The sequence below is a fragment of the Phyllostomus hastatus genome, unplaced genomic scaffold (assembly GCF_019186645.2).
Source record: "Phyllostomus hastatus isolate PE091 unplaced genomic scaffold, TTU_PhHast_1.1 phas_contig_86, whole genome shotgun sequence".
NCBI classification, from domain to species: domain Eukaryota; kingdom Metazoa; phylum Chordata; class Mammalia; order Chiroptera; family Phyllostomidae; genus Phyllostomus; species Phyllostomus hastatus.
The window spans coordinates 35,506,671-35,533,804 of NW_025333977.1; the positions used below are offsets into that span (position 1 = coordinate 35,506,671).

Here is a 27,134-nt window from a genome sequence, read left to right on the forward strand (position 1 = left end):
AGGATCAAACAATAGATAACAAGGAAGTCTGAGGGCCTATTTTGAGTCTGGGTCAAAGAGCTATAAAACTTTAAGGAACAAATTAACTTCCTCCTTGGACCCTTCTCATTCATCTGACACCATTCTAAACAAAGCAGGTTTCACAGGATCTTACATGTTCTTTCTTAGGCCTGATCACAGGGCGGGGCGGCGGGGGGCGGGGGGGGGGGTGCGGGGGAACCAGCCCTTTTCACCACAGAGCTGCACCACCCTGTCATTGTTTCAGGCTTAGGTGGAGCAAGGGAACTAAGGCAACCAAGAGATTAGGAGATTTTCTCCCAGATGATGAGGACTCAGGCTTTATCACACCCTAGGAGCGAGGGTCCATCACCCCCTTTTGCTCTATCCCCCAAAGTCCTTTCTTGGGGGCCTCTCATGTGATCGTGCCTGTCTTAGATTGTTCCCCCCTTGGGGAATCTTACCCATCATTGGCTAACCAACCAAGCATTGGGGTTCAGTTATGAATAAAGCAGCAGAAGCAGTGCTCCTGCTAAGGAGATAAGCTTTTCTCTCCTTGCCTGGCTTATGGTCCAAGGCCACTCCCTCAGCCTTAGCTTTGGCGGGGGTTACAGCTTCTGATACCAGGCAGGGCAGTTCCCAACACATAAAACTTCTATGTAGCATAGTTTTCAGCCAGAACTTAGTCCTGTAGCCATATCTAACAGCAAAGGGGTCTGAGATAAGCAATCTCTGTTCTCCAGCTAATATACTGCTTATCTCAGACCCCTTTGCTGTTAGGTATTAGCCATGTGCCCAGCTAATACCCTGTCACTATGGGAAAGGGGACAACAGTGTTCACAGATAACCAGCCATCTGCCACTGCTAGGAAAGGAACTCCTTAAAGAATAGAGATGTACACATACAATATTCTAATCTTTAAAAGAATAATTACTTAAAGATGACCTAGTAGGCATCTAAATCTATATCAGTTGTTTATTTACAATTATCTTGTTTTAGTAGAGATTCAAATTAGTTTACAGGGATAGATTTTTTTTAAGGCAAATTAGAAGTAGTAAGTTTAGGTTTAAGGTGGTAAACTCAGCCCATGCACCTACTTCCAAAACCTTCCAATTTCTTCAAATCCCCCCCATGGGCACATTATTAGATGCAAAGTAGGGAGAAATCTGTATTTACTGGAAACCACAGATGCAGCATTCCCGAAACACTCAAAAACGTACATGCGATGTAGTGGCAGTTGTGATGAGACTGAGTGTGGACCAACCTGTGGATCTCCATAAGCAAAGAGAGAGCTGACCTAAAGAGTAAGAGGAACAGACCACTTCTGTGACCCTAGCAGAAGAGCACTAACATTCTCAAGCTTAGAGAGAAGGGTCTGGAGGTGAGGGCAAGTGAAAGGACAGTTGATGCCTGGGTCACCGGCCAGCAGTGACCACGGAACACTGTGGATGGCTCGACAAAAACACTCGAGAAGAAACATGCACAGAGACAAAACTAGTTTCTGTGGAGAAGTAGGGATGAAATGGCCACCCCCTCTAGTGAGGAGTGCACCGATTTACCGTCCATACCTGCTTTTATTGGGCTCATTTTGCATAATAATTCAGGTAAAGTACAGTACTCATTAGGGGGAAGTAAGGAACCATAGAAAACAAGGAAGCCTGAGGGTCTATTTTGAGTTGGGGTAAAAGAGCTGTAAGACTTTGAGGAACAAACTAACTTCCTCCTTGGACCCCTCTCATTCAACTGAGAGCATTCTAAACAAAGAAGGTTTCATAGTAATTTACATATTCTTTCTTAGGCCTGATCACCGGGGGAATCCACCCTTTTCAGCACAGAGCTGCACCACCCTGTCATTGTTTCAGGCTTAGGTGGAGCAAGGGAACTAAAACAACCAAGAGATAAGGAGATTTTCTCCCAGACGATGAGAACTCAGGCTATGTCAAAGCCGAGGAGCAAGGGTCCATCACCCCCTTTTGCTGCAGCCCCCCAAGTCCTTCTTTTGGGGGTCCTCCCAAAGCAATCGTGCCTGTCTTAGGTCGTTCCCCCCTTGGGGAATCTTACCCGTCTTTGGCTAACTGACCAAGCTTTTTGGGGTTCAGTTATGAATAAAGCAGCAGAAGCAGCAGTCCTGCCAGGGAGATAAGCTTTTGTCTCCTTGCTGGCTTACGGTTCCAAGGGTTCTGTAAGGCTACAGTTCCCTTAGCCTTAGCCTAGGTGGGGGTTTCAGCTTCTGATACCAGTCAGGGCAGTCCCCAACAGACAGTCAGCCCATTGGGGCAGATCCCCATCCCACTCTGGGAATTGCACCAGGTCCCCAGACAGGGAGCATCTGGTCGCTGAGCTAATTGCCAGAATAAGTTTGCATGAAATTTTAAGGAAGAGGGTGCTGTCTCCTACAGTCAGCTCCTAATAAGGTACTCATGCCAGTCAGTGGGAGAATCTCCTATGACCTGATCTACAACAAAACACAAAAAATGAAATGTTCTGCCATGCTCCTAGGACCATGCAGGGTGACCACATCTGAGTGAGGCTCACTCCCACCACTCCCTCGGTGATAAGACCTCCTTTCTAGTAAATAAAACCTTAGTAAAATAAGGCCTGTTCTTTCTTCCTTTGTCTGAGACCGAATAATTTGAAGAGACACAACACAATCTCTAATAGAATACTCCCCAGTTCCCCTGCTATAAACATCAGCAGGGAATAGTCATTGAGCAGATGAAAAATTGTACTTCAAACACATGAACAATCTAAACAATCAGAGTAAATGCCTCCCTCTCCCCTATGGACAAAATTACCATAAGAAACAATAAAACAAAGAAACAAGCAGAACCTTCCCAACTCTAGTTTGAATGCTCTCCAAGATTTGTGAGGCTATTGCAGCAGTAATTTTTTTTACATTAGCTCAGACAATGTAATAGAAAAGATACATTAGGCTGATACCATAATTTTTTCTGCTTCAATAAATTCCAGAAAACAGTGAAATAATGCCTACCAGATTTGGAGAGGAATAACATGTGAAAGACTGTGATCAGAGAATGTGATGCTTGGCCAGGCTGTGTGGGGTGGGGGCCACAAACAGACAACAGAAGGCCTGGCCGAGGCCAGTAAACCAGCCACATGTCTGCTCTGACAATATTAGTCACAGAAGCACCTCACATGAAAGAGAGGAAAGAAACCAAAATTAAAAATTCAAAGTGGAGTGGGCTGCAATAAAGATGGTGGGGAGAAATAAATATGCAAAATGTAAGTTGATTCCTAAATAATTATTATGGAATGATAATTATTATTATTGTTAATTATAATATAATTATATTATATGATTATAATATATTTCATATATTATGAAAAAATGCATGTCTAAACTAATTCTTTTTTAAAACTAATTCTTGAAAGAGAATGTATGAATATTTTATAAAATTAATTATGAAATACTAAATTATTCTAAAAAAACTGGAAATCCAGGTTGGCAGGGAAGTATGTATGTGAAATTCCTCCTCATTTACCAAAAGAATTAATAGCTTATGTAATTTTCATGAAATAGATACAAGAATATAGGTGAAAATATATTTTCTAAAAATGCAAAGATAATCAATAATCAAATAAAATTTGTTGCATAACTTTCTGTGAAAAAATGATTTTCTAAAAATGTAACAATACCGTAAAATAAGGTTTTATACAATTAATGAACATTGAAACAAAATAATTTTATATGTAGCATTCTCCTCCTTAATTTCTAAATAAACTGCAAATATATATTTTTTATTTTATCCTAAGATATAGGAACACCCTTTTAAGATTTCCAAACACTTGAATTTTATTTTATTTTGGTTAATGATTTGATTTTCACAGTTAAATGTCTCAGTCAGGAAAAATCTTTCTGCATATTTTTGTTTTATTTTTTAAGTTCCTTGAGACATCTGAGTACCCCCACAGACAGTGAAGAAGAGATGTGTCGTTTGTCCATGCCCTTCAGCCAAAGGTCACCAGGAACCCATGCATTACTGAACTGAGCTGGGTTCTTGTACTCATTGCAGTGAGTGAGGGTGCACTCAGGAAGCATGAAGCACCTCAGGAAGAGGAAGTTAGAAAGAGCACACTATAGCACTGTGGCATGTATCAACAGCAGGTGGGCAGAGGTTCTTGTTATGCAGGCTTTGCTCTGAATTGGATGATATCCGAAAGTAGAGCTAATTCAATGTGGGTATCAATAATTCTCACCTAGAAGGTAAGAAGACAAGAACAAGGCAAAAGCTATTATGGGTAAAGAAGTAGCAGCCGCTAATATTGGCCAGGATGGGGGCGGTGTAGTCATTTTTGTGTTTTGGACCATGTTCATGCTTCAGTCTGTATTCAGACACGATTATGGAGTGGTCTTATGCTTGCCTTGACCTGGCATCAGCCCAGAGTGGTCTTATCTGAGGTTGACGTCCTGTGGAGTTGTTTATGTTCAACAGCAGAGCATCGCGACCTGGCTGTGAGTGTCAGGCCAGCTCCCAGATGCCGTGGGCTGCTTTTCACTGTCTCATCTTTCTTAAAAACATTTTCATACATGAACACGAACACATGTACATACATAATAAAAGGTTTTATATATTTTATCTTACTAGGAATATGTATTCTTGTTTGATGAATTTGCTAGCTATAGCAGATATTGATGTATGTCTGTGTGCATCTTTAAGAAAGTAATTCATTCTTATTGCAGAATCAAACAGCCAGGAACAAATATGCAAAAATGAAAATCCTCTATACTGTAACTGTTCTCAATTAGATTCAACATGCGTGAACAACTGGTACCAGAAACAAATCACCTGCTTTCACTGCTTAATCAATTAGCTAATTGCCCTTATTTCCAGCATTGAATAAACAAAGCTTTCTGTGTTGTTTGACTCAAGTTATTGGTTTTTTGACTTGCAGCCCAAAATCTCATTGCCCACGGAACACTTGAAGAGATTGCTCATTTCTCTACCTAAAGGAAGAACTAAGAATATTCTTAGCTACGTGAATGAGAAGGAAAGACGTGTGGAGAAAGATCTGAATGAGGAGGGGAAACCGCATGCTCCTCTTCATATAGACATAGAGCCTCACACAGCATGTTTAGTCATCCCAATGTTTGTAGATGGCACAAGGGTAGGACCTCTGTTCAGCACTACTGTTGTTGTTTTTTCAAAGACACATTTTTAAAATGACAATAAAATATTTATTATTCTCCCCCCTCCCTCCTGGCTTGAGCCAAGAACAGTTGTCTTCACCCACCTCCAGCCTACCTGGTTTTCTGCCCTATTTCTAGCTAGTGCTCCTGTTACAGAAGAGACCCATGTGCGGGGGTGGGGTGAACGATATACTATTACCGAATGGAAACACCCTTGTTCTCCAGGGGTCCCCCACCCCGTACTAGGTTCACCTTGCCCACTGCCAGGGAAAGAGGTCTCTCAATGCCAGAGATTGGTGAAAAGGAAAGGGATTATTTATTTAAAGAGTTATACAAACTTAAGAGTAATGAGTTAATGTCTTCATTGAGATTCCCAAAGTCCTTTAGAATACCCACAAACGCACAGTCCCTCCTTCCCCCTCTGCCCAGTCTGGGGTACCATATCTCTGAAAAAGAAATAGAAGTCTGTGGTTCTTCTCTGTCCAATCCATGTGGTCCCAAAAAAACCCCGCATGGCTGCCTGCCTGGGTTAAAATCCCAGCGCCAATCTTCCTCTGCTGCACCGTTTCCAACTCCTCCCACAATTGGCCACAGCTGCCAGCATTCCTCTATTTTTCCAGCTTTACTGGGCTACCAAAGTAAGTCTGGGCAGGTGTGGCCCTGTCATGTGGAGCCAATCATCTCCAAGCTCTTACGCAGGTGCTTTAACCAGGGGGAAGTTGGCTCCCAGTTATATCCTGGGTTGAAGTCACTCCCATCCCCCTGGCTCAAAGCACAGCCACAGCTATTTAACATATCTATGAAACCAGTTAAAAGTTATAGATATGTTAAACGACCATTCTAGAGGTTAGCTGCAAAACTGTTGGTATTCAAAACAACTCTGGCCCTGCTCCAAGCGTCCCATCCCCCAGCTCAGACTTGTGGGGGTGAGGACATAGATATATATTATATATATATTATTTTTTTAAATATTTCCTGGACACCAAGTTCTGGACCCCATTACAAATCCCTACTTGGGGCCCCACCTTGGCCGCACCCTGTTACACTCTTAGGTTCCTCTGGCCCTTTGTGTTCTATTCCGTCCTCTCTGGCACTTACTTGCTTATGTTTCCTGCATGTGAAACATCTTCCTTTTTCTTTTCTCTTTTTTTTTAAGATTTTATTTATTTATTTTTAGAGAGGGAAGGGAGGGAGATAGAGAGAGAGAGAGAGAAAGAAATATCAATGTGCGGTTGCTGGGGGTTATGGCCTGCAACCCATGCATGTACCCTGGCTGGGAATCGAACCTGGGACACTTTGGTTCCCAGCCCGCGCTCAATCCACTGAGCTACGCCAGCCAGGACATCTTCCTTTTTCTTCACTCAGCTGGCCTGTACTCAGCTCCCTGCCAGCCCCAGCCTGACCTCCTGACCACTTCTACGAAACGCAGCCCTGCATGACTGCGCTCCTGAGAGGCCATCGCTGGCCCTTCAGCCCTGAGGAACGATGAGGCATGTTGCGAGCCTCTAAATCCGACTGTCTCTGTACTGCTGGAGTTTAGGACAGGCCAGGGATAAAGTAGAACAGAGCAGAGGTATGTTGATTTATGAATGGAAATTGAAGGAGTATAGCTGTATAACCCTAGAATATGTTCCATGCCGTTTTTTCGGGGTGGTAATGGGTTTATTCGACTCATTCCCCTGTATGCTTGAACTGGTACCCAGATCTCAGGAGGCTCAGCACCGCATCCCTTGCATGCCTCACTGTCCTCTCCCTCAGGCACTCTGCAAACAACTGCCGGCCAGCGATCAGGGCAGCCGCGTTTGCCTTCTCAACGGCGTCAAATCGGCACAGGGTTACAGAGCACTGCCTTCTTGTAGCACCTACAACACAGGTGTGGTGACAGGATACATGCAGAAACAAAATCGTAATGGTAAGAGGCCTCTCTTGACAGGTCATACAGGCCTCATGAGGGGTGGGGGACAACTATGACAGCGATGAGGCTTGTGAGCACACTGTTCATTTCTACCTGGGGACCAGCAAGAGTTCACTTCTGAACCTCTGTCAGCCATGCAGGCAGAAGCTTCTGCACATTTTTCGGGCATCTCTGCTGCCAGGTTACTAGAAGCCTAGCTCCCCTCTGTCTTCAGGTACTGGCATGAAGTCCAGCTGTCACCTGGATGTCAGCGGGTGACTCTGCTCTCTGGGCAAAGTACTGTGGTCCTTGTCCAGGATCTGACCGGAGTCTCAGTGTATATAATGTATTGAGCCCAAACAGGCTTATTTTTTGATTTATTAGAATGACATTGGTTAATACAATTATGTGAGTTTCAGGTGTACAGTCCTTCAAAACATCATCTGCATGTTGCATTGTGTGCTCGCCACCTGGAGTCAAGTGTCCTTTCGTCACCACGAATTAGAACGCCCTCCACCCAATTCAACACCCACCCCCCACCCCCACTCACACACACCACTTTCCTTCTGGTAAGCACCATTCTGTTGTCCGTGTCTACGGGGTTTTGTTAGTTTGTTTTTGTCAAACAGGCTTATTTAATTATTTATGTATTTCTTGGCAGGCTGGGCTTCCCTACCAGATGAAAACCAACGAGCTCACAAACTTCACCAAACTGGACACCTTGATGTGGCTCAATTTCCCCTCTGTAAGTGTGGATGATTATAGTGCCTATTTCACGGGCTGCAGTTCAGGGGAAATGATACCTACTGGCTGGCACAAAGTCAGCATTTTCTTCACTTCCAGCTTGGGAGTCTCGCTGTACATGAAATACACACAGGATGATTCTCGCTGGGGAAAGGTGTGGTGGAGAATACCGCACCCAAGACAAGAGTTTGGTCAGCCCACCACCCTGATTAAGCAGTTCCTTTGTGCCAGGTCCTGGGGACGGACGATGAAAAACAACTGGCAGCGGCGGGCAGACACACGTGTCAACAGCGTGACGAAACCACGCGGTAAGTACAGTAGCACAGGTAGCCTCCAGGTGGTGAGGCCCTGACGCCACCTGGGGCTGTGAGAGGAGGCTTCACGTGCCAGCTAGTGTTCAGGCTGACGCTGAATGGAAAGCTCTCGAAAGACAGTTGGGAAACGTGTTGTAGGAGAGTCGGCATCAGAGTTAGATGAGCACTGGCTTAACCCGAGTGACAGGATCGCCAAGTGACTGAGAACCTAATTCTGGAATTGGAGAGACCCTGAACTTCCACCTCAGCACTGTGCCATAATAACTGGGTTGCCATGAGCCAATTTCTAATCTTCTCTAAGCCTCAGCCATTAAATAGAAATAGTAGTGCCTGCCTCAAAACATGGTTTCAAAAGTTAAATAAGACAATGCACACAAAGTGTTTAGCACGGCACTTCACACACAGGAAATTATTGTAATAGCAAATGTTTACTAAGCACCTTCTCAATAAATCTTCTGTGTTATTAATATTATCTAGGAAATGAGATGTGCCTGGCTAATGAGATTAAGTTTTACCATTAGCAGGAGAGAATTCTGGGAGATTTTAAGGAGCAGGGTAAGCTGGTCATATCTAATCATTAGAAAATCACTTCCAGATAGTGGTAGGGTGGAGGATGGTCTGTAAGGAAGGAATCTACAGACACGATGAGTATTAAAGAGGCTATAGGGGCTAGGGACACCGATGATGTTTTTGGGCAGCAGTAAGCAGGAAGGAAAGAAAGGAGACCAACCCCAGTAGTACTTGAAAAGAACAAATAAGAGGGTATGGTGACTGATTCAGGTAAGGTGGGACAAGGTGGTAAGAGAAAGTCACAGAATTACTCCCAGATTTCTGAGAAGTAGAAGGAGCAAGTTTGGATGGAAAGACGATGAGATCAGCTCTGGTCATGCTAAGGGTGCTCCTAGGGGAGAGGCCAATTCGTCAAGGGCCTGAAGCTCAGTAGAGATGCTTAGAGGAGCTATCACAACCAGGAATTCATATGCAGTGAAGACGTAAGTCATGAGCGGGTACATGCTCCTGATGGAAAACTAGCAGAGTAAGAGACTCCCTGGAAACAGCAGTGTACAAAGGATGAGCAAGAGAAAGAATATCACAGTGGAGAGAAAACAGAAGTAGGAGTGAGGAGCTGGGGCTGTCAGGGAATTTTCAAGGAGAAAATGCAAAATGCAACAACAGCAAGACCAAGTGAGTCACAGACAGAAAAGTGGCCAGCAGTTTGGGCAATGAGGTATGGGGCGAGTTTCAGGGATGTGGAAGTGAAACTTCCAGGAATTAAGGAGAAAATAAGAGGTAGAGATAAATAGAATCTATTCTTTTAAGAAACCTGGCTTCGGAGGATGAAATGAAATACATGGCAATAGTTAGAGGGATGTGAGGTCAGAGGAGGGTCATTTTAGTTAAATATGAAAGATACAGGAATAAGAATAATGAGCTGATAAAAAGAGAAGAATATGCATATTTTCTGGAACATTCCTTGGACCTCATCTCATTTCAATTACTCATCATCACTTCCATTTTCAGTGGCTCTTTGTCCCTCAACTGCCAGGCCACACCTCAGAGGCTTTTCTGACCCTTGAGGCCTGCCCCTGCTTTTACACAGCTTGGAGGTGTAACCCCAGCCCCACATACCACAATTTCAGTATGCGGTGTTGTTAATGTCACTTCATCCCAATCCTGTCCCTTTGAGACTCCCAGGGTGGACCAAAGCAGGGGACAGGCAGTCCTCTGGAGACTGCTTGATTCCTGGGCCCCTGGTGTTTCTTTTTCCAGAAGCTACCATGTGTCTGCAGTTGAGCAATGCCCCACAGGGCACATACACTGTACAGGACCAGCTGAGCATCCCTGGTAGCTGCCAGAGGTGAACTCACCTCACATGCCTGCTCATTCACAAACGTTCCACCCTGATGCTATACAGGTAAATTCTTCCTGATTGCCCAGCTCTCTACAGGTCCACAGAGGAATCTGGTCAAGCCACCAGAAACCCCCTGCCACAGCTGGAGAAGAAGAAAGTCAGATGGCACATCCAGTGGGCAGGTATGGCAGGGTACCCAAAGCATTCTGTCCTTGTGAACACATCTAGCCAAACACACCCACCCTGAAGTTCATCTTCAGTTCTCAGACCCTACTTAGAGCCGAGACTTTAAAGGTAGGGTATAGTAAGGTGTGAATGTCAGAGAACAATTTGGGTTATGAATAAGAGAGATTCTGTTTCCTATTCCAGACAGTAATTAACACATGGTCATCTGACACCAGACCATGAGTCAAATTGTCCAAGTCACAGCTATGCCTGAGGGAATGGGTACAGCAAATGCATTCCCCCCAACAGGGTGGTTTCGTGAACCGGGAAAAGGAAAAAGGGTTGGGAAACAGGTGCTGTCTTCACTAATCATGCCTCCCCTGAATGGAGACACAAAACCCCACTGTCCTTGGAAGTTCCACATTCACAGATCTGCTTCATCTGCCCCTTCCAGCACCAACCCCAGGAAATTAGACAGCTATAGAATCTGCTCCGAGGCATTTTCATAAGGATGGCAGTGTCACATATGATACTACATCCTGTGTGAGTAGCGGTGCCACAGCTTCTAATTTCTACAGAACACAGGAACATATTCTCCAAGCCCCAAGCCAACACAAACACACACACACACACAGAGCCAATGCCTTGCAGTGAATTTCAGCAGGTCTCTCTTCCCAGGAAATAAATTCAGGCAACACTGAGACCCACAGATCCCAACCAACTGACAGCCAGACGTACAGTCATTACATACTCATTTGTGTTTCTACTGCATACCACCGTGATTGTCCCTGCCCCCAAAGGCTGCATGTGCACCTTTAAATCTCTACCTACCTTTTATTTTATGAGTCCACATACATTTAAGTGGGAATTTCGAGTTCTGAACCAGTGCTGTCCAATAGAAATTTGTGTGAATATGTTCTATACCCGCATAGTACAATATGGTAGCCACTGGCCATACATGGCTACTAAGCACTTGATATGTGTGGCTGCTGCAACTGAGGAACTGAATTTTAAATTGTATTTCATTTTAATTAATTTAAATAGTCACCTCTGGTTAATGACTAACATATTGGACACTGCAGCTCTAAATAATTCCAACCAAGCGGACTCTAGTGCTGGAGCACAAAACTGAGCCTTTTCAGCTTCTCCAGGGGTAAAGGGGAAGGTGCTGGGAGACAGGTGCTGTCTTCATTGCTCAGGCTTCCTTTTGACCATTGCCTCTCCTGATGAAAGAAGGTGAAGGGATCAGCCAAAGAACATATGTGCATAACTCACAGGCACAGACAACAGGGTGGCGATGGCCTGAGGGAGGGGAGAGGCGGGGCTGCGTGGAGGAGGCCACAGAGAGAGAAATGAGGACATCTGTAATAGTGTAAACAATAAAAATAAAGTTTTGGTTGTTTTTTTTAAAGACAGCCACAATGTCACCTGGAAGATCCCTAGGTTGGGTGAAGACACATTGAATGTTGACTGAAGATGCATTGGGTGGGCCCACTAACCTCTCCAAGGGGAACCACGGCACGATGGTCAGAAGCAGCTGAAGATGAGCTTGAGAATGAGGCAGGGGCCAGACCGAACCGAATGAGGTCCTACTGGGGTGTGGGCTACGGAAAGGAAGCAAGAGATGGGGTAGAGATGGAGGTGGAGAGAGAAGCTCCCTCTCTGTGGGTTTAGAACTTTCTCTCCTACCCCATCACTGTAAATTATATTTGCTTCTTTTTAAAGATTTTATTCATTTATTTTTAGAGAGAGGAAGGGAGGGAAAAAAGGAGAGAAACATTCATGTGAGAGAGAAACATCGATGGGTTGCCTCTCCCATGCACCAGGACTGGGAACAGAGCAGCAACCCAGGGATGTGTCCTGATCAGAACCCAATAGTGACCTTTCACTTTGCTAGACGACACCAAACCCACTGAGCCACTCCAGTCAGGGCTCATCACTGTAGATTTCAGTGAAAGGACCATTAAGCATCTCCTAGAGGAGAGCAAACCTCTCACTCTGAAGAGTAATAAACTGAGGTCCAGAGAGGTAACTGAGTTGGTCCAGCATCATATATTGAACCTGTGGCAGAATCAGGACCAGAACCGGGTCTTCCTCTCTCTCACCCACAGGTGCCATCCTCTCACCCCCAGCCAGCTCCACTAAAGGAAGGCAGAGCTACGGAAGGAGAAATGCAGGTAGACAATGAGTAGACAGAGAGAGGCCCAGAAGAGGCACCAGCGGAGAGAGAAGAAGTTGTAGCCCGAGCCCTCCTGGGCCTTTGTCTTGGAGGCATCACAGAAGGTGTAGGTCGCCTCCTCCTCCAGCAGCTTCTGGCTGGGCTTCCAGTGCACGATGCCCTCCTGGCAGGCCTCGCAGAACTCGCTGCGGTGAGGCCCGCTGTCCGGGCGGCTGGCCACGTGGATGCGGTACTGGCCAGCGTCCTCATCGTAGCATTTCTCGCGCAGGCTGGTGATGAGATTGTCCACCAGGCCCTCGATGTTCTCCTCCAGCATGCTGGACTCATCCAGCCTTGCGGTTCCACATTGGTAGCACAGCTGCTTGAAGACGCGCATGCGCACCGAACCCATTCGCTGTGCACGGTCCAGGTGCATGTGGAAGAGGATGACCACGTGGGACGACTGCCAGGTGTGCCAGCACCAGGAACAGTGGAACCTGCGGGGACAGGGGCAGGGGAGAGGGATATAGAGAAGATGGGCCTCCCTCCTAGCAGCAGCTTGCCTTGGAGGAGTCCGAAAAGAAAGGGCCCTGTGTGCCTGTGCACTTGGGCTTCTAGCTAGAAGCAGAGTTTATTGCGCGCTGGCTTCCTTAGCACTTGAGCCTGCCAGCTCCACCTCCCCAGGTTGGCTCCCGGGGACCTAGAGCAGCACAGCATCCTCAGGAGCCTGGCACAGGAGCCATCTGGCTTCCTGCTACGTTTTCCAGCCTGCCATCTGCACACTCACTGGTGGCCCCAGCTCTCTCCAAGCCTAATGTGTTCGGGACGGGCATGGGATGTTGCAGTGTTCACTCCCCTGATCTGGACCTTACTCCTCCTCTGGGGAATGCAGGGTGAAAGTGTCCAATAAAAAAGGTCAGACCTCCTGTGACTCTGATAAGGGGGGCGGGGGGGGGGGCGGTGACCAGCATATCTCACTCTAGTGAATGTCTGCTCTAGGGTGAAGAGGAGATCCCTCTAACTGTGCCAAGCACAGACCACCAAGAATCCACTGGCTGGACAGGTGGGTGGGTGAGAGGCAAGCAGGAGGAGGATTGTAGAGTTTGGTCCCTGCTCCTTCACAAAGAACACGCTCTGTTCTTTGGCCTAGCATCCCTACGCCCCACTCCACCCTGCAGCGGAAACTGGAAAAGCGGATCCTGCTCTGCACCCCTTTCACATACGTGCACACACCAACACTTACCATGTTTTCTAACCTGGGGTCCCCTAGAGTCCTAGCCTCTGGAAACAGAGAGAAGTGGCCTGGGGATCATCCAACCACCAGCCCCCACCCAATGCTTTCACACCTGCAGTGACACAGCACTTGATATCTCCAGGAAAGTTCTTTCTATCCCTGAGATGAACCTCTCACAGGCCCCTGTGACAGAGGCTTCACAGGCAGTCAAGGGTCTATTGGGCTGAGTCTGCCCTCACTGCTCACCCACTCTGGGGAAGCCTGCCCCTGAGCCCTGCAGCCCACACCCCGCATAAGCACAGAACTGTACCTAGCACAGCCCAAACACAGATGCCAGGAGAGCAGCCTGACTGGTCCTGAGCCAGAAGGGCCCTTACCTCCATGTCGGCCAGAGCTGCAGGGAACCAGGACTCGTGTCCCAAGGCTTAGAGGTAGAGCGAGCCTATGCACAGAATAAGGACAGAGCAGCAGTCCTACAGTCCTGCCTGAGGCCAGGTGGGGGACACAGGTCACCAGCCAGAAATAGGACCAGCTGATCCCTGAGGCAAGGGAGCTCGGCCTCTAAACTCCTGGGCCATTGCGCCCAAGTTTCCAGCCCTTTGCACTCCTCCCACCAGCCAGCTCAGAGGCTTCATGTTTGTAGCCTCCTCCTTCCACACCTCCTTACATCAGACCAATTCAGAGTTGTTTCCCACCCCCCAGACAAACCTCAGATTGTAAATCTCAAAATATCAGACCTAGCAGTAGAGGGCCTTAAGGACCATCAGGCTTTCACTTTACTGAGATGAAACAGAAGCCCGGAGAGAACGAGAGCTCTCTGTGCACACAGCCAGTCAGACACAGCCAGGACCCAGCACACAACAGGTGTCCGATACCTGTCTCTTGAACTGATTTGAATTGAATTGAACCAACCAACCTCCGCCTCTCTGTCTTTTGTCCCAAAGACAGGTTCACTCCAACAGTTACAGGTCTTGGAACAAGAACACAAACGTAAACTCCCCATTCACAGTCTGTCTCCTGTTCTCACCGTCCACATCACAGGGCACCTGAGGGGCTTCACACACAAAACATGTCTGAACACACTGTGCGTCTGCACCCCTGGAGCACAGCCACCTGTTGGCCTCCCAGGGACCTAACAGCTCTGCCTGTCTTTGAATCGATGGACCCAGGGAAGAGGTCTGCACAGACCCTGGAGATGAGTGTGAGGCAGCTTGGGCAGCAAATGCTGTCGTCCCAATCTCACATCACGGAGTAGAAGAGGGAAAGGCATGTGGGCTTCAGATGGATGAGTCTCCTTTGCCTTAGGACTGCTGGCACTAACGGCAAACACACAGTTCCTATAAGGTATGTCAGATGCTGGGCCCTATAGACCTATGGGAAGTCCCACCTAAAGCTAAGTCTTTTTGTCACAGACTCCCAGATAATGGAGCTGGAAGGGACTTGATTGATCATCTAAGGCCAACCCCCTGATTTTGCAAATGTGAAAACTGAGACCCAGAAAAGGAAAGTGACTTGCCCAAGTGGGCAGAGTTAGCTAGTTGTAGATCCAGGTGAACAGTACATGTTTTGTATTCAAATCAAACTGGATGGAGCTGACTGAACAGACCTGGGACCAGAGCACCAGCTCCCATCCTCAGCTAAGGCTTTCCCTAGTAGACCTTGCAGCCTCCTCCCCTCAGTTCCCACCACTCTTTAAGGGATTATGACTGCAGGGGCATTGAAGATATTATAGCTCTTCAATTACTGTGGAAAACAAAGAGAGGAATATAACTTGCCAGGGTCACCCCAGGAGTCAGTGGTACAGCTGGGATTAGAAGCAAGGCCTCCTTGACCTACCTCACAGTTTCCTCTCTGCCCCCTACCCTGACCTGACAGCCAGAGGAGGTTCCCACATCTCTGCCTCTGCTTGGAAGGTGCCCAGGGCTGTGTTCCAGGGGCTGTCTGCAGGGCCTGCTTTCCGGGCCTCTCACCTGCCTGAGGCATGCTGCTCCAGGTACTGCTTCCAGCCAGGGGCCAGCTCACTGGGCTTGAGGCTGGGGTCTATGATAAGTTCCCAGCTGTCAGCTGGCTTTGCCACCTCCATCTTCTCATAGAAGACTTTCTTCCACTCACAAGTGGTCAGACTGGTAGACATAGCCCTGCTGGCAGGGGTGGAAGTTTGAGCTCCACCTGAGTGAGAACACAGAAGCAGCCCAGGTAGGTGCAGAGTGGTTCAGTCTCTGTGGTCTGAAAATACTCATCACTGGGACCAGGAGGAAACAGGACCCAGCCACCGCCTTTGTCACCTTGGAGCCTGTTACTATGGCAGCTAAGCAGGGGGCCAAAAGGCAGGGCTGAGGAGGAGAGAGGTCTCCAGGGAGACTTATGGGGCCCTGAGCTGAGCTTGGGAGGCAGGGCTGGGTGTTAACACCAACTAAATAAAGCAAGCTGGGGGTGGGAGGCTCAGCCCAGACCAAACTCACCCTCACTTCCAGAAACCTCCAGGAGGCAATGACAACTCAGCAGCCCTGCTTCACCCTACTGCCCTTCCAGGCATTCCCCCCATCATGGGCCATGGCAACTCTGCCACCCTAGGGAGCCAAGAAGGAACAGGGATGGAGATGCAGAGCCTGCAGCTTCTACGCCCCGGATGAGCTGGGACCATCGTTTACCATGTGCCAGGCACTAACTGCTTGACCTGTGTGCCATCCCAGGCTGGGGTTAGCTTCGTCCAGATCAGGAAACTGAAGTGTACACAGCTCTATGTAGCTCATCCAAGACTCACAGCAGGCCTTCCAGAATGAATCTTGTTTGTTCATTTATCGCAGTACTGTTGAGCTCCCAGCGCACAGGGACCAAGAAAGAAGTGACATGGTGCTTTTGCTCAGGGAGATCTGAGACTAGTTAGTGAGATAGAATGTAATTTAACCTGCTGTGAAAAGCACAGTAATAACATTTTAGAGTCATAGAGTCGTAGAATTATTGAAACTCATATTTGGTGCCTGGTCCCAGGCCACCCTGAGGCAGTTGCTGCAGGAACAAATTCATTCTGGATTGCAGCGTCCCGCTGCCTGCGCTGATGTTGAGAGGCCAAGCAGTAGGGTACCCACAACTCCCAAAGGCCCAATTTAGAGACTTCAGGGACTAGGAAGGAGCTTGACCACAAATTTGCATAATCTAAATGAAGACGCAATCACAAGAGGGAGAGAGGCAACCTCAGCAGAGAAATGATTAGGTGATTTGGCAGCTTATGCCAAGTCCGCCCCAATGTCTGTGTGGCCTTAACATCTGGTCACTTCCCCCATGGACTTCACTCCTCTCACCTGCACAGGTAGTGCTATGCTGCAGGCTGCCAAGGCCTCCTCTGTCTGTAATTGGCCCCCAGACACGTGGAGGCACACGCAGCAAAGACCATGCAGAAACGAGAAGGGATGCTGGGAACCACAGAGTAGTGTCCAGTGTTGAGCTGCAGACTTGGCACTTGTGTCCGGGCGATGTTTGGGTGAGGCAAGGTCGGGGACAAGACCACTGGGTTTTCTCTGGGAATGGGGAGATGTCATCTGCTAGTTTTGTACTGACAACCTCAGAAGGGACAAAACTATGAGTTAGAGCCCTTGACTGACAGCTCTAGAAAGGAACTTTATTTTTTAAAATATGATTTTTAAATTAAATTCTCTACCTCTTAATCTAGCTCTCTTGTCAGTGAATTACTACATCTGAAGTTCGGAAATGGGAAGTGAGTGGCCCAGGTCTCAGGACTGGGCTGCTCCCACCTCCCTGGGCCAGCCATCACCCAGGCGAGGCCTGAGGACCCTTGGGTTCCTAGGAATGGGATGAATTGAGGAGTTTAAGGCCTTAAAATCCAGTCATATTTTGCACACTTGAGGAGTAAATCTCTGAGAAATACTGTTCCATTGTTCCCAGAACAAATGACAAAGAAAAAAACCCCTGAAATGATGGAGGGTGAGAGTTGGCAGGGTTTACCTGTTTCGTTTTGCCCAAGTGACGCCATGCCATGCTCCTTAGGCCTAGAATCAGGTTTAATTTAGAGTGGGAGCCCTCTAAGCAGAAACAAATATAATTCACCTCTCTGTACAACAGCTCTGCTTTCTCTAAAGAAAAAATCTCACTTGTGATACAATTAATGAACACAGTTACCACTTCAATTTTCTGAAAATGTCACTGGGTTCCTGTAGAAGCTAGAGTTTAAAAGTTCACTAAGGCATAAATGTCTATAGCTGTAGCCGCATTGCACACTGGCAGTTTTGTTATGCATTGCTGTGGTATTGTTAATTTATATAATACTGTTTAAAATAAAGGAATTTTTACTCTATCATAAAATAAAACACTATTAACCTATGTTCTGCAAACAAAATTAACAAAGGAGAATAGGGATAAGAGAACTAGTCCCCTCTCCAATTTGGAATGAGGGTTAGTAAATACTTTTGTAAAACATCCATTACTTAAATGTTACTTATTAGAATAATATAGAGAATGTCAATACAGAGCCTAAAATATAAAAGAAATGAAGAGCTGGGGGGAGTGTAAGTAGATATTACCTGGGGGGTATTGAAAACTCTGTATACGCTTACCCGAGATTTTAACACATGGTCTTGGCCGGGGCGGCGTTTGGGATGTATGTAATACCACCTCAACCCACCCCAGTCCTGAGAAAAAACAGCCGTTGCTACTGCTGGGAGTATAGGCGGTAACAACAGGCATCTTGGGGCTGGAGAAGAAGAAGGAGGAGGGAGAGAAGGTAGAGGAGGGGGAGGAGGTTGAGAAAAACTGAATGAGTAGTTCAGAATATTTCTTAAGAAAAAAATAGGAGAAATACAAGCTATGTTCTTTCTTCCCTATTTCTCCACAAATTAAAGGTGCATGGGAGGTGCCACTGGGCAAATCTGAAGTCCCCAAGGAATCTTTTTCAAGAGCAGTTAGGAAGGCCTCTCATCCCCAGGGTGCAGTGCTCAGAGGTGGCATGGCTCCAGCTCCATGCTCGGGTGGGGAGTGACCTCTGCCCCTGGGAGGGAGGGGGCATTCACATAGTCAGAACAGCTCATAACTTTCAAGCAGTGTGTGCAGTGAAACAACTCCCAGGGGAGATTGCCTGTTGCTCTACTATCAGTTTTCTGCAGCCAGAATGATGCAGGCAAATTCTGTTCTTGTTGGTATTCAAGGGTCCAAATGCTATTGTCCATGCTTCAGGCACCCCCAAGTCTCTGTGAAGGGTGGCCACATCTACTGTCACTTTTTTATTATTCTAGGCAGAGATTTGGTGAAGAATTGTCATGCTCTTTATGGGAAGTACATAAATCAAAAGAGTGGGGTGGGAACAGGATCATTTCCTGAAAGGAAAATAATAATGACAATAGTAATAATAATAGTGGTAATAACAATAGCATGGGTTGAGTAAGGGATTTAGTGGTTCAAGAAGGAAAAATATCAGTTCTTCCATGAGAAGAGACTGTCGAGCTCAGGGGCCTGGTGATGCTTTTAGGAGACACAGCCTACACTAAGTTCTGCCCAGGAGGTTGAGGGCCTCCACCAGAGTTCCTCAGCGATACCTAGAAAACCCACCAGTTTCTGAGGAGCCGAGGCTCCACACATGCACACACACACACACACACACACAGCCACAACTCCCCTTGGACTGTCCTACAGATTATGGCAGAACAAAAAGGAAGCATGGGCAAGCTTAAGCTAGCTCTCCAAGCTTCCACTCTCAAATTACTTTAGCCACTTTTTCTCACATTCCATTGGCCAAATCAAGCCAACCCTGCAATGGAGCAGGGAAATATATCTTGCCAAAGGTGGGTGGGGCATTTTGCAGAGGGGTACCAAATATTTTGACAATAATAAAATCCATTACAGCATCCACCTGAATGATGGCACCCTCCTAGAGCAATGGAGTTACCTGGGTTCTGTGGTGCGGTGTAGTCAGGCACCCTGGGCTCAGTTCCGACTCTTCTTTGAACTGCTCTGTGGACTCAGTGTCCTATCCTAGGACCACCTATTCTAGATTCTCCAGGAAGATCTGCATTTCAAGGCCGCTGCCCTTATCTCTCTTAAAGTACATGTAGTTTGAAGCCCATGAGAAACTGGGGTCAGCACATAAATATGGTGAACTTTAATCTCGTCCCTTGTAGATCCAGCCCTCAAGTCCTAGCAAAATGGTTTTTACTGAATTCTCTTGCATATTTGGGCAGAAAGACACATTTGTGATAATAATAATTAACAAAATAAATCATGCACCACTACAACATTTCAGAGGACAGCATCTTTGAGATTGGCAGCAAGGATGCTGCTACTCAGTCTAGTTCCCATATTTGGAAGACAGGTTTAGAAGGAACAAGCTTTCTGATGACAACCAGTTTTAAAATGCTTCTCAAAATGTTATTTCTAAAAGTGTTAATAATGTGACAGAAGGGTAAAGCACTGTTAGGCTGAAATAGGCCTTACTGTGTATGTCCTTTATAATTCACGTTAGATGTGAATTCCAGTAACACAGGAGCCATGTAATCCGTCTTCACGAGTGGGATTGAAGGGGAGCTGTGACACTCTTTGCTTCTTGGAGCTGGGCTCACAGTCACAGGTCTAGAAGGTTGTTCTTCCAGCCACTGTCATCTGAACACAGTGCTAGTTATCAGAAAGAGGGGAGGCTCTGAATCTACCCGGAGCTGCTCTCGAGGAGGATAGCTAATTTTTAAATAAAGTTCTTGCTTCACTCAGATATACCAGACATGGCAAACACCACTGTGAGAAGCATCCCTGTGCTGGGGCTACAGACCAGTCTCGCGCTGGGGGTGATGCTGCTGCTCATAAAGCCCTTCAGCAGCTGGACTTGAAGGACATTGTTTTTTAAATCATATAAGTTCATGCTGACATTTTCCAATGGTGTTTTTAACATTGCTTTATTGCAAAAATATTTTAGCCCAACTATAATTTCAGAACTTTCTGTTTATAAAATGATGTCATAAATTAGTTTTACTAATATAAATCATTGTTTTGTCTGTCAATAAAAAGTTTAAAATTATGACACCATTGTTAAGACTATCAAAATGCTATATAATTTTACAGTAATTATGGTTATTGTTAATCATTAATATTTTTGTATGTCCTACTCATTACATACAGTCAAATCACTTTATTTCAAGCTATGAGTAGTAAGTAATTTATGTTCTGGTAATTTAATCATGTATATGATATATTATATGCTTTAGTTTCATTTATTCATTTAACACTCAACAAACATTTATTGAGTACTTGATATGTGTATAGGTTCTTTTCTAGGTGCTGAGGACAATGGGGCAAAAAAGACAAACATCCCTGCAGTCACGGAGCTATATTCTCCCGGAGAGTAAAAAATGACAAAACAAAAACTATGGTAGATGTTAACAGAACGTAGGTTTAGAAAATCAACAGGATGGGAGAAAGGGAGTGTGTGGATGGAAAGGGGTAGGAAGGTTGCAGCTTCAACCATGTGGCAGGAAAGGTCTCAGTTGAGAGTGACATTTGAGGAAAACACAGCAGAAATGAAGAGGAGAGTCATGCAAACATGAGGAAGAACATTTTAGTCAGGGTAACAGCAAGTGTGAAGCCCATGTATCAGATTCCCAAGGCTGCTGGATGTTGGGAACCATCCTGCCTGGTATCAGAAACTGTAACCCCCGCCTAGGCTAAGGCTAAGGGAATGCCCTTGGAACCGTAAGCCAGCAAGGAAACAAGCTTATCTCCCTGACAGGAGTGCCGCTTCTGCTCCTTCATACCTCACCCTGCCTGGACCCCAATGCTTGGTCAGTTAGCCAATGATGGGTAAGATTCCCCAAGGGGGTAACAATCTAAGACAGGCACGATCATGTGGGAGGCCCCCCAAAAGAAGGACTTTGGGGGCTACGGCAAAAGGGGGTGATGGACTCTCGCCCTTTGGCTTTGACAAAGCCCGAGTCCTCCTGCTCTGCAAGAAAATCTCTTAATCTCTTGGCTGCCTTACTTCCCTTGCTCCACCTAAGCCTGAAACAATGACAGGGTGGTGCCTCCCTGCACTGGAAAGGGCAGATTCCCTGGGTGATCAGGCCTAAGAAAGAACATGTAAATTCCTGTGAAACTTTCTTTGTTTAGAATTCTCTCAGTTGAATGAGAAGGGTCCAAGGAGGAAGTTAGTTTGTTCCTTAAAGTATTACAGCTCTTTGACCCTGACTCAAAATAGACCCTCAGAGTTCCTTGTTACCTATCGTTTGATCCTTACTTCCTCGCAAAGAGTAATGTGCTTTACCTGAATTCTTATGGAAAATGATCCCAATAAAAGTAGGTTTGGACGGTAAATCAGCGCACTCCCCACTAGAGGGGGTGGCCATTCCATCCCTACTTCTCCACAGAAACTGGTCTGTCTCTGTGCATGTTTTTTCTCCAGTTTTGACGAGCCATCCGCAGCGTTCCATGATCACTGCTGGCCGGTGATCCACGCATCAGCTGGAACAACTTACCCTAAACTTGGTGGCTTAAAATAACAGAAATGTGTTCTCTCACAGTTCCAGATGCCAGAAGTCTGAAGTCAGTATTGCTGAGGCAGGACCAAGGTACTGGCAGGGCCACACTCCCTCCGGAAGCCCTAGAGAAGAACCCATTCCTTGGCTTGGGGCCACGTCCCTCCAGTCATCAAGGCCAGCACCTGAGAACCTCTCTCTGCTCTGTCTTTGCATCGTCTTCTCCTCTGTGTGTAGTAGGATCTCCCGCTGCCCTCTTCTTACAGGTGTATGCGATTGCATGTGGGGATCACAGGAAAATCCAGGAAACTCTGCCCATCTCAAGATTGTTAACTTAATCTCACATGCAAAGACCCTTTTTGTGTAGAAGGTAACATTCACAGGTGCCAGGCACTAAGAGTGGCAATCTAGGGGAGCCATTTCTCAGCCTCCCACAGCCCCTCAGTGGGAGTGCACCTTCTGTGCCCAAGAGACAGTGACCAGGCCAGTGGGGCTGGAGCTGAGCAAGCCAGCCAGGAGAGTGGGAGGAGACGAAACAACTGTGCTCAAGCTGACAGCCAGGTCTCACAGGGCCTGCTAGGCCGTTTGTGTCAGTGAAAAGGTGTACAACAGCTGAGTTGCATGATGTAACTTAAGTTTTAATACAATCATCCAAGTGCCCTGTTACAAATAGACTGCAGGGAATGATCAAGGATGCAGTGGGGGTGGTGGGAGTGGATTAGGGACTAGGATGCTATTCAATACAAGAGAAGATGTGTTTTGCCCAGGGTGACAGTGTGATGACATCAAACTTTGGTGATAAAGCCAGATTCCTCACATATTTTAACAAGATGAACCAAAAGATTAAATGATAAGTATGAGAGAGAGAGAAAGATGCCCCCTACATGTTTGATCTGAGCACCTGAGTGTCCATTTCTGAGGCAGACAGGAGAAACGGGTTTTTAGGGAAGATCAAGAGAAAGGTTCAGAAGATGTTAAAGTCTGAGAAACTCAAGTTAATATTCAAGTTTGTATCCAGTTTAATTGCTTAATTCATTGTACCATAAAGGTTTCAGAGCTCTTACTTGTAATACTCACATGGCAATAACTTGCATTATTGATTTTTATTTGGTAACAGCATTCAGTTACCGGAGAGTAAAGGAAGATTTTAAAAAATACTAGCAGCCTCATCCCCATAGTGATGCCCAAGAGTCTTTCACACTCCTTGTCTGAGTGACTCCACATACACTTACTATGTTCATTTGGCTGTGGGAACCCTCTCTGGATGAACGCTAACTGGTTTTCATTGTATATAATGGACATAAAACTTGCAGTATTGTTACTAAGAACCTTTCAGATGTGGCACCTGGAACTCTTGATTTTAAATTTGAGCCAATCTACCATGGATTTCAAAATTATAGACCAAGGAGAATATGATACATGTTCTTAAAACCCTTCTTTTTAGATGTATCCAACTCAGCCTCAAATGTGCTACATCTTTTATTGATAATCTTGTCTTCATTTCACAGTTTTCACATTTATCTTTCCTCCTTTGCAACACTACCAAACTTTTCCTCTAAGCACGCAATGTGCTTGGATAAATATGTGTCCCACATACATTCAAAAGAGGCTTCCAGAGGGATGATGCATGAATAAACCCTTGAAGAACAAGCAAGTGACAGCTGCCCCCCAAAAGGAAGTAAATGTATTCTAAGAAGGGAAAACCATCAGCAAAGATTTGGAAGATGAAATTACCTAAAATCATTCTTGAAACTCCCTATCCATCATTTATACATCTCCATCGGGGAAGAGTGATAACAGTTGAGGCCTGAGAGATATGTGGAACCTGGGTTATGAAGGACTTTTAAATGTCATGCAAAAAGTTAAGAATTTTGTCTTAGAGAAAATGTGGAATCACTGAATTGCTTTAAGCTTCAACTACCCGATCAGACTTGCATATTGATAATGGGCTCTGTAAGGGTGTCTTCTCTCTCCCTCTCCCCATGAATTGGCTGGTGCTTAGTTAGCAATGCTGTTCCCAAGATACTCTCGCCTTGGTTCTGATTACTTCTAGCTTTTTGCAAATCCACATGCCTCTTTAGGAGGAATGGGAGGATCTTAACTCTATTCAAGCAAGGGACATACAGGAAAGAATAACAAATGGGATCTCATCAAAATAAAAAGCTTCTGCACGGCTAAAAAAATCAGCATTAAAATGAAAAGAGAACTAACCGTATGGGAAAACATATTTGCTAATGATACCTTAGACAAGGGTTTGATCTCCAAGTAAGTAAAGAACTCACACAACTCCACTCTAAAAAAACAAGCAACCCAATCAAAAAATGGCAAAGAACTTGAACAGACACTTCTCCAAGGACATAAAGAGGGTTCAGAGACATATGAAAAGATGCTCAGTATCACTAGGCATCAGAGAGATGCAAATTAAAACCACAATGAGATACCACTTCACACCACATTCAGTCAGAATGGCCATCATAAACAAAGCAACAAACAACAAATTTTGGAGAGGTTGTGGAGAAAAGGGAACCCTAGTGCACTGTTGGTGGGACTACAGACTGGTGCAACCACTATGGAAAACAGTATGGAATTTCCTCAGAAAACTAAAAATGGAACTGCCTTTTGATCTGGCAATTCCACTGCTAGGATTATAGCCTAAGAATACTAAAACACCAATTCAAAAGAACCTATGCACCCCAATGTTCATAGCAGCACAATTTACAATAGCCAAGTCCTGGAAGCAACCTAGGTGCCCATCAGTAAATGAATGGATCAAAAAACTATGGTACATTTACAGAATGGAATTACACAGCGAAAGAAAGAACGAGCTCCCCTCCTTTGCAACAGCATGGATGGAACTGGAGAGCATTATGATAAGTGAAATAAGCCAGGCAGTGAAAGACAAATACCATATGATCTCACAATTATCAGGAACCTAATCAACAAAATGAACAAGAACAAGCAAGCAAAGCATAGCCAAAGACATTGAAATTGAGAACAGGCTGACAGTGACCAGAGGGGAGGAGGGAGAGGATAATGGCAGGAAAGGGTGAAGGGTTTACAGGAACAATTATAAAGGACACATGGACAATAACAAGGGCAGGGTGGAAACAGGGGAGGGAGGTGGGGATGGCTGGGGTGGTGGGGAGGAGTGGGGGGGAAAGGCAGAAAACTCTGCTTGAACAACAATAAAAAATAAAGAAATAGTAATAATAAATTATTACATATTTTTAAGTTAAAAACAACTCCCTACAGAGTTATGTTGTGCATGGCCAGTTGAGACCTACTGCATTAAGATGATTAGAAAAACAGTTTATGATATGTGTACTGGAAAGCAACTGTACACAGAATTTGAACAGTAAATGTTTTCTGATGAGTTTATAGTCAATAACCCTTCTATAGGCCATTTTTCCCAAAGGAGGTTCACGAAGTAGGTCCGCTGATGCACCTAAGTCTATCGGTCCATTAGGACACATCCAATGAGCACATACATCCACAGGATATCTGTATTGAAGTGCCTTAAGTCTCCTAGCTGATTTTTAAAAGATGAAATAGGAGGACAGGAACTTCTTACTGTGGATTTATGCTGGTTGGCAGAGAAAAAGAGAGTTTGAAAATAATTTATACTAGAGAGTAAATTCTGTGATGATCAAGTAGACAGGCAGATACGAGAGACATAGAAGTTGCTTAATCTGCACTGCTCCCTGCAAAGCAATGAAACAAAGTCCAAGAAGGTGAGAAAACCCTAAGGCTTAGTCCAGAAGGGCTTCAACTGATGGAAACTGGTCAGAGGACAACACCAGACCATGGGTAGCAGCAGTTGCCACCTGGCAGCCCAGGTCATTCTTCCAAGAGACTTTACATGATGTGAGACAGAGCAGAAGCTGCAGCAGAGTTTGTGTGGCACCAGGAACTGGGCAAGGAAACAACAGATCATTTCCTCATCTTCAAAAGTTGTTGGGAGGAAAATCCTCATAAACTTCAGTTATAATCAAAGTTAATAGTGATAGAGAACTTAGTTTGCATGAGTGTTTCTAAGTGCTTCGCATATATCGATTCATTTACACGAGCACTGTGTGAGGCCAATACTGTATGTAGTTATTATCCCCATTACTTATAAGGAAACTGGGGCACAGAAAGGCAAAGTAATTTACTGGTGGTGACAGAGTTAGTAAGTGACAGCTCCAGAATTTATATCCAGTCTGGCTTACTAACTGCTGCATTTATCCACCCAACTCATTGTAACATTTTGAACAAATGCATATTAATAAATAAATGAAAGTTTTATATTGTTTTCACCCTCTCTCTCTCTCTGACCTTCATTTTTTTTACCAAGTTATTGGTAAAACGTTAGAATTCATTTGATCATAAAATGTATTTGATTAAAAGTGAATCCTGATGTGTTTCAGTCTCTACAATTGTTTAAAATGTGATACACCATCAATATTTTTACAGCTTGGTTCATGATTTATGAAACAGCAAGTCTTCTCTATGAGTCTGTGTTGGCTCCTGAGCGCCCCCTTCTGAGGCCAGCATCAATCAGCACCTCAGCAGCAACGTCCCCCTGGGCACTGCACAGGCACTCCCTGCTAATTCATTATAATGTCGCTTCGGTGTGAAAATCACTACCAAAAGGAGGAAACTTTATGAAAAGTTGAAAAAGCAGTTAATTTCTGATGTGAAACCATGATTTGGCAACGCACGATTCTTTCTAATTGTGATTTCAGCACAAGTCAGAAAGCCTTTGCAAATATTTCAGAGTTTTTGACTCGGGGTTCCTAGAAGCCTGGGAAATATTCTCTCGCAACGTCAAGGGTCTGCTCTATTGGCACCAAGTTTGTAGACAGCCAGGAGACTTCAGTTCTTGTCTCAAACATGTAATCACCCAGATCCATCACTTTCACTTCCTGAGCATGGATTTTCTATTGGCAGATTTCAGGAGTGCTGACCTCTACAGCCCGATGCCCTGCGGAGACTGGTGCGGAGGGCTTCAGGAAAAGGAAAGCGCTCTCAAGGACCGAGGTACAGACATCCGTCCCCTGGGCTATTTCTGCACACCTGTGTTCCTGTTTCTGTTCGCTTCTGTTGTCCGTGTCCCACAGCTCCTTCCGCTTTGCTGTACGTTCGCGCCCAAGGGAGTGGAGCTCGAGTGCACTGCAGAGACT

General features: G+C 45.6%; 1 protein-coding gene across 1 annotated transcript; it reads right to left on the reverse strand.

Annotated features, from left to right (window-relative positions):
- Nucleotides 1-12,256: 12,256 nt before the first annotated feature.
- Nucleotides 12,257-15,641, reverse strand: RTP2 (receptor transporter protein 2). Its single transcript, XM_045852063.1, has 2 exons — nt 15,478-15,641; nt 12,257-12,770 (listed from the first exon to the last, which is right to left on the reverse strand). Exons 1-2 carry the CDS (start codon nt 15,639-15,641, stop codon nt 12,257-12,259), a joined length of 678 nt encoding a protein of 225 aa, XP_045708019.1.
- Nucleotides 15,642-27,134: the final 11,493 nt, after the last annotated feature.